Here is a 17,432-nt window from a genome sequence, read left to right on the forward strand (position 1 = left end):
CACAGGTGTGAAGGTATCTTTGTGGAGTAATTGAGACCCATGATATTCCAGGATATTTTTCACTTTGAGGGAAGCAGTCACTCTGTGAATAGTTAGTTACCTTCACAGCTGCATTGACTTGTATTTATCTCTTCTCACCACCACATGGATCACCACATGAGTGGCCTCCCATTCGGCTGAGCAGCAGAAGTAATGCTATTTACTGATTGAGTGGGCATTTGAGGTCACACACAAACATCTGTGGATAACTTCACTTAATTAACAACCCCTCCATCACAACCTCACTGGTCACACACACACACACACACACACACACACACACACACACACACACACACACACACACACACACACACACACACACACACACACACACACACACACACACACACACACACACACACACACACCCACACCCACACCCACACCCACACCCACACCCACACAGCTAGTGTAGACTAACAGTGAAATGCTTACGGGCCCTTTCCAAAAATGTAGAGAGAAACATTTTAACAAGTTATAACAAGTGGAATAAATCCACAATGAGTAAGGGGTAGCAGTACACGGGGTAGCAGTACTGAATCCATGTCCAGGGGTACGAGGTAATGGAGTTCCATATGTAGATATAGGTAGGAGTAAAGTGACTAGGCAACAGGGTAGATAGTAAACAGTAGCAGCAGTGTCTGTAATGAGTCAAAAGAGTTAGTGCAAAAAGGGTCAATGCAGATAGTCCGGGTAGCTATTTGGTTAACTATTTAGCAGTCTTATGGCTTGAGGGTAAAAGCTGTGTGCCGGGTCCTGTTAGTTCCAGACTTCAGTACCGCTTTCTGTGCAGAAGCAGGGAGAACAGTATATGATTTTGGTGGCTGGAGTCTTCCTCTGACACCACCTGGTATAGAGGTCCTGGATAGCAGGGAGCTCAGCACCAGTGATGTACTGGGCCGTACACACTATCCTATGAAGCGCCTTGCGGTCGGATACCAAGTGGTGATGCAGCCAGTCAAGACGCTCTCAATGGTGCAGCTGTAGAAGGGGAAGAGTTGTGCCTTCTTCATGACTTTGTTGGTGTGTGTGGGCTATGCTAATTCCTTAGTGATGTGGACACCGAGGAGCTTAAAGCTCTAGACCCGCTCTACTACAGCCCTATCGATGTGGATGGGGATGTGCTCTGCCCTCTGTTTCCTGTCGTCCACAATTGGCTCCTTTGTCTTGCTGACATTGAGGGAGAGGTTGTTGTCCTGACAACACACTGCCAGGTCACTGACCTCCTCCCTATAGGGTGTCTCATCGGGTCGTGTCGTCAGCAAACATAATGATGGAGTCGTGAGCGGCCAGGCAGTCGTGGCTGAACAGGGAGTACAGGAGGAGACTAAGCACACACTCCTGAGTGGGCCCTTGTTGAGGGTTAGAGTGGCGGTTGTGTTATTGCCTACCCTCACCACCTGGGGGCGGCCTGTCAGGAAGTCCAGGATTCAGTTTCAGACAGTAGTGTTCAGTCAAAGGGTCCTGAGCTTAGTAATGAGATTTGTGGGCACTATGGTGTTGAACGCTGAGCTGTAGTCGATGAACTGTGTTCTCACATGGGAGAGGGCAGTGTGGAATGCAATAGAGGTTACGTCATCTGTGGATCTGTTGGGGTGGTATGCAAATTTAATTGGAGTGGGTATGTGAATTGGAGTGGGTCCACACACACAGAGAGAGAGATTTAATTTCATCAGTGAGAGGCACTCCTGAGGGGATGAGAGTGTGTGGAGAGGTGTAGAGCAGCAACATTAAGACATCTATAGGTCTCATTACTGACCACTATTCTGCAGACATATGGAGGTCTGATTACTGACCACTATACTGCAGACATCTGGAGGTCTGATTATTGACCACTATACTGCAGACATCTGGAGGCCTGATCACTGACCACTATACTGCAGACATCTGGAGGTCTGATCACTGACCACTATACTGCAGACATCTGGAGGTCTGATCACTGACCACTATACTGCAATGTGGATGTGGACACCTGCTCGTCGAACATCTCATTGTCATGCTGAAACAGGAAAGGGCCTTCCCCAAACTATTGCCACAATGTTGGAAGCACATAATTGTCTAGATTGTATTGTATGCTATAGCATTAAGATTTCCCATCACTGGAGCTAAGGGGCCTAGCCCAAACCGTGAAAAACAGACAGAACTTTTATTCCTCCTTCTCCAAACTTTACATTGGCATTAGACATGGTTATCTTAGGTCTGTATGCGGCTGCTTAGCCATGGAAACCCATTTCATGAAGCTCCCGACGAACAATACGTTCTTCCAGTTCTGTGAGCTTGTGGCATACCACGTCGCGGCTGAGCCATTGTTGCTCCTAGAGGTTTCCACTTCACAATAACAGCACATACAGTTGACTGGAGCAGTGCCAGCAGGGCAGAAATTTGACGAACTGACTTGTTGGAAAGGTGGCATCCTATGACGATGTCATGTTTAAAGTCACTGAGCTCTTCAGTAAGGACATTCTACTGCCAATGTTTTTGTATGACTGTGTGCTTGATTTTATACACCTGTCAGCAACAGGTGTGGCTGAAATAGCCGAATCCATTCATTTGAAGGGGTGTCCACATACGTTTGTATATATAGTGTATCTTACACAAGCACAAACACCGGCACGTACACACACAGGCAGTCTCAGCTTGCCACTCCCTCTACCCACAGTAATGCAAACGTTCACCTTCAAACAGATATCAATATCAATAATTGGTACAGGCACAAAGGAAGACAGTTTTTGACTGAGCGTGTGCGTGTGCGCGCATTGGTGTGTGTCCACATCTAACAGCATCTGTACGACAGTCAGTTTTCTTGCATGAAAAACTGCAAGCTATGCCCTCTGCCTTAGGAGGTGGGCTGGAAGCTTGCCTGACAGAGGAGTACTGAGACTGATCTATTCCTGGCAAGAATCTATGGACTGGATCAGAACCTGTCTGGCTCCTCTCCACCCATCCAGGGCAGCTGCCAATCCAAACAAGCAAGATAATAGAGTGGCACGAATACAAGGTAGAAAGTGGAGGATGAGCTGAAAAGCTGAAAAAAATAAAAGCTATTCTTATAGTCTATTATTTTACAGTGTGTGAAAAAGTGTCAGGGCTGTGTGCAGGTAAGCTGGATAGATCAAATGAGATCAATTGAATTAAACTTGGCAACTTTGTAACATATTTAACTCTTTCTATGAGAATGACGCCTCACTTTTCAAGGAGAATCATATTCACTTGATAATGATGCACTTGAAGTCAGAAGTTGACATACACTTAGGTTGGAGTCATTAAAACTCGTTCTTCAACCACTCCACAAATTTCTTGTTAACAAACTATAGTTTTGGCAAGTCGGTTAGGACATCTACTTTGTGCATGACACAAATCATTTTTCCAACAATTGTTTACAGACAGATTATTTCACTTATAATTAACCGAATCACAATTCCAGTGGGTCAGAAGTTTACATTCACTAAATTGACTGTGTCATGAAACAGCTTTGAAAATTCCCTAAATTGATGTCATGGCTTTAGAAGCTTCTGAAAGGCTTATTGACATATTTTGAGTCAATTGGAGGTGTACCTGTGGATGTATAGTACGCAAGTATAAACACCATGGGACCACTGGTCTGATGAAACAAAAATAGAACTGTTTGGCCATAATGTCCATCGTTATGTTTGGAGGAAAAAGGGGAAGGCTTGCAAGCCGAAGAACACCATCCCAACCGTGAAGCACGGGAGGGCAGCATCATGTTGTGGGGGTGCTCTGCTGCAGGAGGGACTGGTGCACTTCACAAAATAGATGGCATCATGAGGATGGAAAATTATGTGGATATATTGAAGCAACATCTCAAGATATCAGTCAGGAAGTTAAAGCTTGGTCACAAATGGGTCTTCCAAATGGACAATGACCCGAAGCATACTTCCAAAGTTGTGCCAAAATGGCTCAAGGACAACAACGTCAAGTTATTGGAGTGGCCATCACAAAGCCCTGACCTCAATCCCATAGAAAAATTGTGGGCAGAACTGAGAAAGCGTGTGCGAGCAAGGAGGCCTACAAACCTGACTCAGTTACACCAGCTCTGTCAGGAGGAATGGGCCATAATTCACCCAACTTATTGTGGGAAGCTTGTGGAAGGCTACCCGAAACATTTTATTCAAGTTAAACAATTTAAAGGCAATGCTACCAAATACTAATTGAGTGTATGTACACAATGAATGTGTTTATACCACCTGTTTAACCTATTCGAGGCAGTATTACATTTTGTTTATGTTATAAAACATTTGTCTTGCTAGCAGCTTTAGAAAAGTATTTCTCTCCAGGGAGTTATGTTTTAGACATTCAGAAAACATTATTTCTCTCCAGGGAGTATTACACAAAGGGCTGTTGCGGTGACAGTATTACCGCCACACCGGCGGTCACGAGTCATGAAGGCAGTCAAATTCCACGTGAGCGTTTAGTCACGGTAATTAAGCTTCTCTGAGCTCTGATGCTGCTGATGGTCATTAGTAGCCTACCAAACTAGCTAACTACCTGGTACTCAGCACTATATTGTCCCTCTAATCACTCTGACATCAATGCAAATATAATTGAAAATCTAATCAAACACTTAATGAGAGTCCATGAGCTCATGTGCGCAACATTTCTATAGGCTATGCAATTGGGAGAGAAAACAGAGTGATGGCCTCTATTAAAAAGAGGAGGTTCCCATCAGCTTTCTGTAGGCTAGGCCTACAATATTTATTTTTCAACTTTCCTAATATTAAGTAAATTGCTTATATTTCTAACAGGAGTATAGCCTACCTGGCTGACATGAAAATTAACCATGGGAAAAGTGTCCTCCATTCACTATTTAAGTGCGTAGATGACATCTATTTTTTCCCCTGCCCCTGTTGTTTTGAGACAGGTGAAGGATAATGGTCCATTCTAAATCAAAACAAATTTCACACATATATATTATTTAGTATATGTAATGACAAGATTAAATCAAGAATAGTTTGATGGGTGAAAATATTAGCTTATCACTTGTGAATTATATATTATCACTTGTGAATAATGCCCAGCATAAGAAACATTGCCTTTTTAAGTTGTTTACTTTTTCTAATCATAATCGCACACCTCATGTAGCCTAGCCCATTGGCCTATATGTTTTGATAAGGTTCGTATCACAACTAAAGTGGCCAAATAACTTCCTAAAATTAAGCACATTAATCCTCTTTACAAGGGGTGTAGAGTCTGACTGGCATACACATGCAATGTATTAGTTTCGCGTTTGGGGAAGATCATTTTCACAAAAGAAATGCACCTTTATAATAAAAGCATTACAAGCCAAATCACATTTGTGTCCACTTTTGATAATGGTGTTTTCCCACTAATGGAACATTCATGCATATAGCCTATGTGTGTGCATAGCTGCGCTTATAATGTGAAGAAATAGCATAATAGTGTATCACATTTGAAGTTAAACGTTCTAATCTGTTGCGTCAGCCTCATTGCGTAAAAACGTTTTTTTGGGGGGGATGCTAGTGGTTGTATTAAATTTGGGGTCTATCACATCCCACAACTGTTCCAGACTATGTTTGGAATATTTATTTATCGCACAGAATAGGTCAACTTTTGTACTATGGGGGATAGTAGATTGACATAGGTTAGATCTTTTGCTGTTAGTTAGGCCTATTCATCTTGTAGGCTGAAAAGTAAATGTGGACAGTTCTTCCAATATCTTCAATATACACCTTGGAATTGGATAAGGACTCACGCAGTTGTGTCCCCAAAGTGTCTGTCTTCACTTGTAGCCTGTGAGAAAGACCCGATCATGTGACCGGGTCTCCCGATCACAATAGCCATGTGAGTGAGAGGTGCTTTGGAGCAGCAGCACTCAGGTAGTAGGGAACAACAGCCACTGGCCGCAAAAGGAATGGAGTTTATTTAGGGTGCATTAGGGCCACACAAAGGGGATGCCGCCGGGAAGTTGAGGCATTATCAAGTGCTTGTCAAATTCTGAATGAGAGACTGATGAAGTGTGTAGAACCAATTTTTTTTAATCATATTACTCCAGTGCTGGCCTCCCTACACTGGCTTCCTGTCAAGGCAAGGGCTGATTTCAAGGTTTTACTGCTAACCTACAAAGCATTACATGGGCTAGCTCCTACCTATCTCTCTGATTTGGTCCTGCCGTACATACCTACACGTACGCTACGGTCAAAAGAAGCAGGCCTCCTAATTGTCCCTAGAATTTCTAAGCAAACAGCTAGAGGCAGGGCTTTCTCCTATAGAGCTCCATTTTTATGGAATGGTCTGCCTACCCATGTGAGAGACGCAGACTCGGTCTCAACCTTTAAGTCTTTACTGAAGACTCATCTCTTCAGTGGGTCATATGATTGAGTGTAGTCTGGCCCAGGAGTGTGAAAGTGAACGGAAAGGCTCTGGAGCAACGAACCGCCCTTGCTGTCTCTGCCTGGCCGGTTCCCCTCTTTCCACTGGGATTCTCTGCCTCTAACCCTATTACAGGGGCTGAGTCACTGGCTTACTGGTGCTCTTTCATGCCGTCCCTAGGAGGGGTGCGTCACTTGAGTGGGTTGGGTCACTGATGTGATCTCCCTGTCTGGGTTGGTGCCCCCCCTTGGGTTGTGCCGTGGCGGAGATCTTTGTGGGCTATAGTCGGCCTTGTCTCAAGATGGTAAGTTGGTGGTTGAAGATATCCCTCTAGTGGTGTGGGGGCTGTGCTTTGGCAAAGTGGGTGGGGTTATATCCTTCCTTTTTGGCCCTGTCCGGGGGTATCATCGGATGGGGCCACAGTGTCTCCTGACCCCTCCTGTCTCAGCCTCCAGTATTTATGCTGCAGTAGTTTATGTGTCGGGGGCTAGGGTCAGTTTGTTATATCTGGAGTACTTCTCCTGTCTTATCTGGTGTCCTGTGTGAATTTAAGTATGCTCTCTCTAATTCTCTATTTCTCTCTTTCTTTCTGCTGCTCCAGTTTCAACTGTTCTGCCTGCGGCTATGGAATCCTGACCTGTTCACCGGACGTGCTACCTGTCCCAGACCTATTATTTGACCATGCTGGTCATTTATGAACATTTGAACATCTTGGCCATGTTGTGTTATAGTCTCCACCCGGCACAGCCAGAAGAGGACTGGCCACTCTACATAGCCTGGTTCCTCTCTAGGTTTCTTCCTAGGTTTTGGCCTTTCTAGGGAGTTTTTCCTAGCCACCGTGCTTCTACACCTGCATTGCTTGCTGTTTGGGGTTTTAGGCTGGGTTTCTGTACAGCACTTTGAGATATCAGCTGATGTACGAAGGGCTATATAAATACATTTGATTTGATTCGATTTGAACAGCCTGCACAAAAAAACAAAGCAGAGCTCATGCCTTTCAAGCAACTTTTTTGAAATCATCATTGGAGTCGCATCATGCAGCCTTACAATGTACTAAAAATCAAAACATATAGCCCAACGTTTGTAGAACAACTAAAGTTACATTAATAACTCTAAATTAAGCATATAGGAGTACCTATTTCTATGTTAACCACTCAATACAGAATAGCAGCATGTGCGCACTTCCTCAAATCAATTGGAGGAAATATCCTTTCTATTTTATTCAGCTTTGTTCAATTGTATTCCTCATACTATATAATAATGCCATGGAATTCTAACCAGATCTTGTCTGCTAAATGAACTAGTGTATCCCACAGCCATATGGCATAGCCAGATCAGGACCTAACACAACATGCTACTCTGTTGTTCTGAAATAGACTACATTTTCTTCATATCATGTTTCTTTAGACCTGTCTAAAATACCTAATGGATTCATTAGACTTTTTAAAATGTAGATGTTCCAAAGGTCTGCATCAGTAGCTTGTAGGCTGTGTGGAAGCCAAAATATGTTAAATGTGTTTATGTTAATTAACGGTCATTTGGAACAATGCTTGACAATTACCGGCTGACTAAATGTTGTGACTGCCACAGCCCTAACCCAGACCATTATTCATTCGGACTGCCAGATGGTGAAGATTCATCACTCCAGAGAACGGGTTTCCAATGGCAATGAGCTTTACACAACTCCAGCCGACACTTGGCATTGTGCATAGTGATATTAGGCATGGACGAAGAGTTCTTGTACTGATGTTTCTTCCAGAGGCAGTTTGGAACTCAGTAGTAGTGTTGCAACCGAGGACAGACGATTTTTACGTGCTGAGCGCTTCAGCACCAGGTCTGTTCTGTAAGCTTGTGTAGCATACCACTTCGAGGCTGAGATGTTGTTGCTCTTAGATGTTTCCACTTCACAATAACATCCCTTACCAGGGCTGCTGTAGCAGGGCAGACATTTGAAGAACTGACTTGTTGGAAAGGTGGAATCCTATGATGGTGCCATGTTGAAAGTCACCTAGCTTTTCAGTAAGGCCATTCTACTGCCAATGTTTGTCTATGGAGATTGCATGGCTGTGTGCTAAATTTTTTTACACCTGTCAACAACGGGTGTGGCGGAAATAGCCGAATCCACTCATTTGAAAGAATGTCCACATATTATTGCATATATAGTGTACATTACAATCAAATTGCCACTGTAGCCTACTACTTGGCCATTGTTAAAGCAGTCAGATAAAGCTAGTACAGCCTCACTGTTCACAGTAAAACAGTCAAATAAAGCTGGTACAGCCTCACTGTTCACAGTAAAACAGTCAAATAAAGCTGGTACAGCCTCAGTGTTCACAGTAAAACAGTCAAATAAAGCTGGTACAGCCTCACTGTTCACAGTAAAACAGTCAAATAAAGCTGGTACAGCCTCACTGTTCACAGTAAAACAGTCAAATAAAGCTGGTACAGCCTCAGTGTTCACAGTAAAACAGTCAAATAAAGCTAGTACAGCCTCAGTGTTCACAGTAAAACAGTCAAATAAAGCTGGTACAGCCTCAGTGTTCACAGTAAAACAGTCAAATAAAGCTGGTACAGAATCACTGTTCACAGTAAAACAGTCAAATAAAGCTGGTACAGCCTCAGTGTTCACAGTAAAACAGTCAAATAAAGCTGGTACAGCCTCACTGTTCACAGTAAAACAGTCAAATAAAGCTGGTACAGCCTCACTGTTCACAGGAAAACAGTCAAATAAAGCTGGTACAGCCTCAGGGTTCACAGTAAAACAGTCAAATAAAGCTGGTACAGCCTCAGTGTTCACAGTAAAACAGTCAAATAAAGCTGGTACAGCCTCACTGTTCACAGGAAAACAGTCAAATAAAGCTGGTACAGCCTCACTGTTCACAGTAAAACAGTCAAATAAAGCTGGTACAGCTTCAGGGTTCACAGTAAAACAGTCAAATAAAGCTCGTACAGCCTCAGTTTTCACAGTAAACGCTGCGGTTGCTGTAACCGTTACCCACCCCGGTGTCTGTGCGGTAGTTCTAACCCTCGGGGCTCATTATCTGACTACAGCACAGACCTGGCCTCTCTCCTCCAGACATGATGTCCCTGTGGGGCAGTCAGGGTATTTAGCATTAACAGTCAACTTTAATGTGAAGAAAGGAAGGCTGGCTGCCACCAGGTTGATTGACGTACGTTGATCCCCTGTAGTGTGCGATGACAGCGGCTTCATCCAGGCCTGTCTGTGGGACTTTATGCAGGTCACCTTTGGCTGTTCAACATTTTCCTGACGCCGTTTCGATTCTGAACAACTGTAGACTCACTGGTAAAACTTTTTATTGATGCATCCCTACAAAGTGTTTGGGCCGGCATGAGGAGAGAACGTGATAAATGTGGTTTTATTATCTGGTTAATGTGTTATTAAAGATATGTGGTTTTATTATCTGGTTAATGTGTTATTAAAGATATGTGGTTTTATTATCTGGTTAATGTGTTATTAAAGGTAAATTTATGCTTTTAATATTTAATAGTTATTCAGTGCAAGGGGAAATTGACCCCAATTTTGCCAATTTAAGGTAACAACCCACCCCAAAGCTGGTGATGAGCATTTGAGATAAAGCATTTTGACAGTCTGATTTCAAAGGCAGGGTGAACCTCTAATCTGTTTGAGGCGAAGCACCTACCTGCACATTCTGGGTTTTCCTCATTAAAATTCACTGCAAAATCGTGAGAAACCTGGAGGAAGATGAAAAATATGGACTATTGATCATCATGGAACAGTGAGACAAAGGAACACACACACACAGGCACACGCACACGCACGCACATTAACACAGAGTTGGCCAGAAGCAATCAATTACACAATCAAATTTAAAAGTCGACTGATGCATTTATGTGGGTTGGATAATGAGCATAATTGCGAGCCATGGTACCCCCCTCCCCTCCTCTCTGGACCAGAGGCAGCATCATGTGTCAGCCAGGGGTAGCACCAGTCACCCAGGCAGAATGGCCAGTATTTCCTGCTGGGCAGTTCAGTGACTCAGAGAGTCAATCCAGCAGTAGAGAACCCTGGGCTGGACCGGCCCATTCTGTGTGACAGAACAGTGCAGAGCAGAGGCCAGCGGGGTCCAGCGGGGGCCAGCGGGGGCCAGCCGGGTGTCGTAATCACTACAGAAGCAGGAGAGCAGAGCCAGAGTCTCACCTCATCTCATCTTGTCACAGGAGTGATTACGACACCCTGCTGAGGCTGAGCCACAGCCCAACTCTATGAAAAATATGGTTGGAAATTACCTTGAAGTCGGGTGGAATCTGAGCGCCGAAGCCAAACGCTGGGAACATTTTGTCACTGGATTGAAATGCATGCAGGGACAGAAAACAAAAGAGTGATTAGAATTTGAGCGATGGCACACTTGATTTTGAGCCAAGGATTGTTATCTGAAACACATGCCCATAAACAAGTCCATTCTGCTGGTGACCAAGGACTACCATGGGCTCTGAATGACTTCTCATTTACATAACCTCTGAGTCACTGGACAACTAGAGGAAACTTTCACACACAAACTGAAAAGTTATTTTTTCAGGAGAGGACGAATCAACATTGAAGTCACGAGCAACAGTCATTGCACAACATTTGATATAATAGCTGTTAACGATTGGCCTCACCTGTCGTAATCCTGGCAGATCTCCCCTACAGCGACCAGAGCTTTGAGGTACTCGTTAGGCTGGTATGGGTGGATGTAGTGTAGGGAGCAGCTGTTGTGAGGATCTCCGTTCGAGGCGGTGAAATCAATAGCAACCTGGGAAGACAAGTGGCAATCAAAGTGGAGTTTGACTCCAATTACCTCAAATGTATGCACCTTCCCTTTACACCTCTCACTCTGACACATACACCATCCCACCTTCACTTTACACCTCTCACTCTGACACATACACCATCCCACCTTCCCTTTACACCTCTCACTCTGACACATACACCATCCCACCTTCCCTTTACACCTCTCACTCTGACATATACACCATCCCACCTTCCCTTTACACCTCTCACTCTGACATATACACCATCCCACCTTCCCTTTACACCTCTCACTCTGACACATACACCATCCCACCTTCCCTTTACACCTCTCACTCTGACACATACACCATCCCACCTTCCCTTTACACCTCTCCCTCACTCTGACACACACACCATCCCACCTTCCCTTTACACCTCTCACTCTGACACATACACCATCCCACCTTCCCTTTACACCTCTCACTCTGACACATACACCATCCCACCTTCCCTTTACACCTCTCACTCTGACACACACACCATCCCACCTTCCCTTTACACCTCTCACTCTGACACATACACCATCCCACCTTCCCTTTACACCTCTCCCTCACTCTGACACACACACCATCCCACCTTCCCTTTACACCTCTCACTCTGACACATACACCATCCCACCTTCTCTTTACACCTCTCCCTCACTCTGACACACACACCATCCCACCTTCCCTTTACACCTCTCACTCTGACACATACACCATCCCACCTTCGCTTTACACCTCTCACTCTGACACACACACCATCCCACCTTCCCTTTACACCTCTCACTCTGACACATACACCATCCCACCTTCCCTTTACACCTCTCACTCTGACACACACACACCATCCCACCTTCCCTTTACACCTCTCACTCTGACACACACACCATCCCACCTTCCCTTTACACCTCTCACTCTGACACATACACCATCCCACCTTCCCTTTACACCTCTCACTCTGACACATACACCATCCCACCTTCCCTTTACACCTCTCACTCTGACACATACACCATCCCACCTTCCCTTTACACCTCTCACTCTGACACATACACCATCCCACCTTCCCTTTACACCTCTCCCTCCCTCTGACACATACACCATCCCACCTTCCCTTTACACCTCTCACTCTGACACATACACCATCCCACCTTCCCTTTACACCTCTCACTCTGACACACACACCATCCCACCTTCCCTTTACACCTCTCACTCTGACACATACACCATCCCACCTTCCCTTTACACCTCTCACTCTGACACATACACCATCCCACCTTCCCTTTACACCTCTCACTCTGACACATACACCATCCCACCTTCCCTTTACACCTCTCACTCTGACACACACACCATCCCACCTTCCCTTTACACCTCTCACTCTGACACATACACCATCCCACCTTCCCTTTACACCTCTCCCTCTGACACACACACCATCCCACCTTCCCTTTACACCTCTCCCTCTGACACACACACCATCCCACCTTCCCTTTACACCTCTCCCTCACTCTTACATATACACCATCCCATCTTCCCTTTACACCTCTCACTCTGACACATACACCATCCCACCTTCCCTTTACACCTCTCCCTCACTCTGACACATACACCATCCCACTCTGTCTGCTCTGCTATCCTCTTCTACTCTGTTGGGCTTGTTCCCACCCCTCTCTCTTTTGTCATCTCTTATTCTTTTTCTCCTCATTTAAAGTCAGTCATCTCTTTGATTATTTTTCTCACGTCTGTGATCTATGGATACATTGTTCCTCATTAGAAACGGTTAGAGGCAGAACGTTTCTCATCTGTTGTTCAGCCTGGCACAGAGAGAGAGAGCCTAACACTCTCGCCAAGGGATCTGAAGGAAGTATGGAGCCCATTTAAATGTCAACATCAACCACGGTCGCCTTTTAGGTGGTAGGAATAAAAGGAAAAGTTAGTGTGTCATAAGAGCAAACACTTCCTGGTCAATTAAGTGTACCTCAGTAAGACCTCCCTTGAGAAGTAGTTTCACACAAACACTATTTACAGGCAGGGGGCAGAGGGCATCCCTTAGCCAGAAAAACAACAGATAATTAGAACCCACGTGTTCACAGCTGGGAGAAAGGGATTCTTGAAAAGCTGCAGCTAATGGCAGAGGTTTGTTTCACAGGTGGTGAAAATGAACCATTCTAACTATCAGAACAAAATAGGATTATTTATGTAAGCTCCCTCAGCTAATGCCTAGGCTTAAGCTCGGCAGGCTAACTCAGTCTTGTGGCACACACATGACCCTGGTTAAAACCCAGTCTGTCACATATACGTCACCCAACTAAAAAGAGAATAATGAGGGCAGTGCCATTTTTTAAAAGTAATATGCATTATTTTGTGTATTTGAATACATTTTGGCATCCTGTGTGTGAATGTGTGAGTCATGCATGTTAGTGTGAGTGTCAGTGTGAACTCACTGTAAACTGGATCTGACAGCCTCCCATGATGTAATCCAGGAAGGAGTGCATCTTGATGATCTGTGGATGGGAGACAGCAGTTGAGGGCGGGGGACCTCAGCTATCCACAGTGAGAATTGACACCAATCACTTGGGGATGACATGACAGACACAGTAACTGACCACTTAGGAGCATCTTATCCCTTATTCCAGCCAATTACAAAGCAGCTAGTTTAGCATGTTAGCCATTAGCTTTGAGGAAACCAGCTGGCTGTGGGTGTTGTTCATTATGTCTCTGTTACAACTGGTGTCACATGTTGGCCAGTGTTGGGAAATACCAGAGAGGAAGAAGTGGGGATTTACTCCGACCAAAATCTGTCTACGTGAGATAAGCCTTTTTTTTGGTCTATGCGAGTGTGTCGAATTACGAGGCTTATTTAATCTTTAACATAAGTTAAATAATGTTTAGGCTGTTACAAATTATATAAGTGGATGAACATGGCATTCCGGCAACTTTAGGAAATACGACTTAGTTGTGTCTGTTGTTCACACACGTATCTGCCCTCTCATTAGCTAGAATTCTTTCACTTTATCTTGCCTCCTCCTACCTGCCTATCATCTTTGAGAACATGTAAACTCTGCAAAAAAAGAAACGTCCTCTCACTGTCAACTGCGTTTATTTTCAGCAAACTTAACGTGCAAATATTTGTTTATACATAACAAGATTCAACAACTGAAACATAAACCAAATAAGTTCCACAGACATGTGACTAACATAAATTGAATAATGTGTCCTCCTCATGGACTGCACCAGATTTGCCAGTTCTTGCTGTGAGATGTTACCACACTCTTCCACCAAGGCACCTGCAAGATCCCAGACATTTCTGGGGAAATTGGCCCTACCCCTCACCCTCTGATCCAACAGGTCCCAGACGTGCTCAATGGGATTGAGATCCGAGCTCTTCGCTGGCCATGGCAGAACACTGACATTCCTGTCTTGCAGGAAATCATGCACAGAACAATCATTATGGCTGGTGACATTGTCATGCTGGAGGGTCATGTCAGGAGGATGTCTTCCATGTAACGCACAGCGTTAAGATTGCCTGCAATGACAACAAGCTCAGTCTGATGATGCTGCAACACATCCCCCAAGACCACTACAGACCCTCCACCTCCAAATCGATCCTGCTCCAGAGTACAGGCCTCGGTGTAACACTCAGTGAAGAGCACTTTTTGCCAGCCCTGTCTGGTCCAGCGACGGTGGGTTTGTGCCCATAGGCGACGTTGTTGCCGGTGATGTCTGGTGAGGACGTGCCTTACAACAGGTCTACAAGCCCTCAGTCCAGCCTCTCTCAGCCTATTGCGGACAGTCTGAGCACTGATGGAGGGATTGTGCGTTCCTGGTGTAACTCGGGCAGTTGTTATTGCCATCCTGTACCTGTCCTGCAAGTGTTGTCATGTCTGCTCCAGCTCTTTCCTCCCCCTGGCGCTTGAAGGCCCCAGGTTGCCCTGCATCATGCACTTCAGCCATCCATCACGCACACCTGCCTTCCCTCGTCATGCGCATCAGCGTTATTGGACTCACCTGGACTCACTTATCATCTGTTCATTTCCTCCACTATATTTGTCAGTTCCCCAGCTCTGTTCCCCGCTACTGAATTGCATAGTTTTTTGTCCTTAGTATTAGTTTTATGACGCTGTTCCTGTCTCGTTCCATGTCCGTTATTTATTAAAAGTTTCACTCCCCGTTCCTGCTTCGTCTCTCCAGCGTCAACTCATGTGACAGGTGTGATGTTCGGATGTACCGATCCTGTGCAGGTGTTGTTACATGTGGTCTGCCACTGCGAGGACGATCAGCTGTCCATCCTGTCTCCCTGTAGCGCTGTCTTAGGCATCTCACAGTATGGACATTGCAATTTATTGCCCCGGCCACATCTGCAGTCCTCATGCCTCCTTGCAGCATGCCTAAAGCACGTTCACACAGATGAGCAGGGACGCTGGACATCTTTCTTTTGGTGTTTTTCAGAGTCAGTAGAAAGGCCTCTTTAATGTCCTAAGTTTTCATAACTGTGACCTTAATTACCTACCATCTGTAAGCTGTTAGTTTCTCAACGACCATTCCACAGGTGCATGTTCATTCATTGTTTATGGTTCATTGAACAAGCATGGGAAACAGTGTTGAAACCCCTTACAATGAAGATCTGTGAAGTTATTTGGATTTTTACTAATTACCTTTGAAAGACAGAGTCCTGAAAAAGGGACATTTATTTTTTTGCTGAGTTTATTTCCTTTGTTGGAGCGGTCACTCGACTATCTTCTCAATATAATAGATAATCTTGGTAAGTAGCAATCTGCCAATAAAGACACTGAGAAAGGCCAGCACTTATTTAATGGGAATATGTCTGCATTTAAAAACAACATTAGCTATTCCACAGTGTCTCCATGCAGACATAGTTGTCCCCAAAATGACACTAATTTTAAGGTCATCCGTGGGTTCAGCAGATGGAAGAAATGTCATATTAGTCAGATTCCATCTGATCACAACCATCCTTCACATCCATAACAGCAACAGGATGATAAATGTTCTGGAACCGTCTGCCAATGAGACTTAGACATCAGGTTAGAGAAAGTGGTGGGCGGAGGAAGGATGGAATGAGTGTGTGAATGAGAGAGAATCGTGAATCACCTTGCACTGATTGAGAATGACGATACCAGAGTTCTTGTAATTCTTCTTCTTGATCTGATACTTGGGGTTTATACACTCCCATTGGACCTGGCGTTGATCAAATATAAAAAACACTATCACAATAAGTACAGTATCATCCCTACAGTATGTGACTTGGTGGCGGGAGACTGACTGTGCTAAACAGAGTTTAAAAGAATCATTCAAAAATGACAGAATTGATAGACTATATCATCCCATTGGATAACATGGAGCGATGGTAGTGGAGGCCAGACAATGGAGTGAAAGAAAGCAATATGATCCACAGCAATGAGAAGTGGCAAGGAAATGGAACTGTGGAGCGTGTTAGGGAGAATAATTAGCAAATCCAAGCAACAGCAGCCTGACGAGGTTTGGTTTCTGGATCATTTGTTCGTCACTAATGAGGGGAGCGTTATCCATTCAGGACTGTACAGATTAGCCCAGTCATTTCAATCTGCTGCTCAAAATCAGAAAACAACTCCTGTGTTAAAATCCACCACTTTTCCTCTACGGGTCATGGGAGAGAAAAACAAAACATCAGTCACCTAATCGTCTCAGGGACAGGCTGTCCGTGCCGTTCTCTGTCGTTCTCTTTAGCTTACAAAACCGATTATATGACCATTATCATAAAAGTGGATACCCAACTAGTTGTAGCTCCATGAATGATTAGCAGATAATGGGTAAAAAAAAACTAGATATCTCCATCAGCCAAATCACCAATTTCAGTAGGAGTCAAAAGCCCCTGTGTATCCTACAGCATATGTGGCATTGGAGTCGAATGAAATGGGCCGTACTGTAACGAGTTTAATGCCCGCATGTCCTGCAGTCTTCTTAAATTCCATGAAGGAGCCAATTAGTGGTGTGACCGGCCTTTAAAAGCTTGCTGCGTTTGAGGCCCGAGCACCGTAGGGTTTATTTAGACTACGAAGTGAGCCACATTGTAATATAATTAGCCTAGAAGCCTCAGCCTGGAGCTCCTTTTGTGTGCTAATGAAGACACAGCTGTCTGCCTGGGCCAGTCGGCGTGATGAAGGAGAGGCGTCCAGCGTTGTACGGCACTACGGGTTGTCACCTGTCATCCTCACCTTGAACGTCGACTAATTAAATGCATTCTTTCT

General features: G+C 44.7%; 1 protein-coding gene across 3 annotated transcripts in view; it reads right to left on the reverse strand.

Annotated features, from left to right (window-relative positions):
* Positions 1–17,432, reverse strand: part of LOC110535394 (copine-4) — an 83,444-nt gene that overhangs the window by 1,854 nt on the left and 64,158 nt on the right. For 2 of the 3 annotated variants that reach the window (XM_090189020.1, XM_090189016.1), the window contains 5 exons: positions 16,297–16,383; positions 13,632–13,691; positions 11,032–11,165; positions 10,660–10,714; positions 10,053–10,104 (listed from right to left, as the gene is read on the reverse strand). In XM_090189020.1, the coding sequence (XP_090045146.1) occupies positions 10,053–10,104; positions 10,660–10,714; positions 11,032–11,165; positions 13,632–13,691; positions 16,297–16,383 (388 nt within the window). The remainder of the gene's footprint in view (positions 1–10,052; positions 10,105–10,659; positions 10,715–11,031; positions 11,166–13,631; positions 13,692–16,296; positions 16,384–17,432) is intronic. The other variant, XM_090189021.1, reaches the window with a different exon arrangement.

Source organism: Oncorhynchus mykiss, chromosome 2, assembly GCF_057628025.1.
Source record: "Oncorhynchus mykiss isolate SJ-2025 chromosome 2, ASM5762802v1, whole genome shotgun sequence".
NCBI classification, from domain to species: Eukaryota; Metazoa; Chordata; class Actinopteri; order Salmoniformes; family Salmonidae; genus Oncorhynchus; species Oncorhynchus mykiss.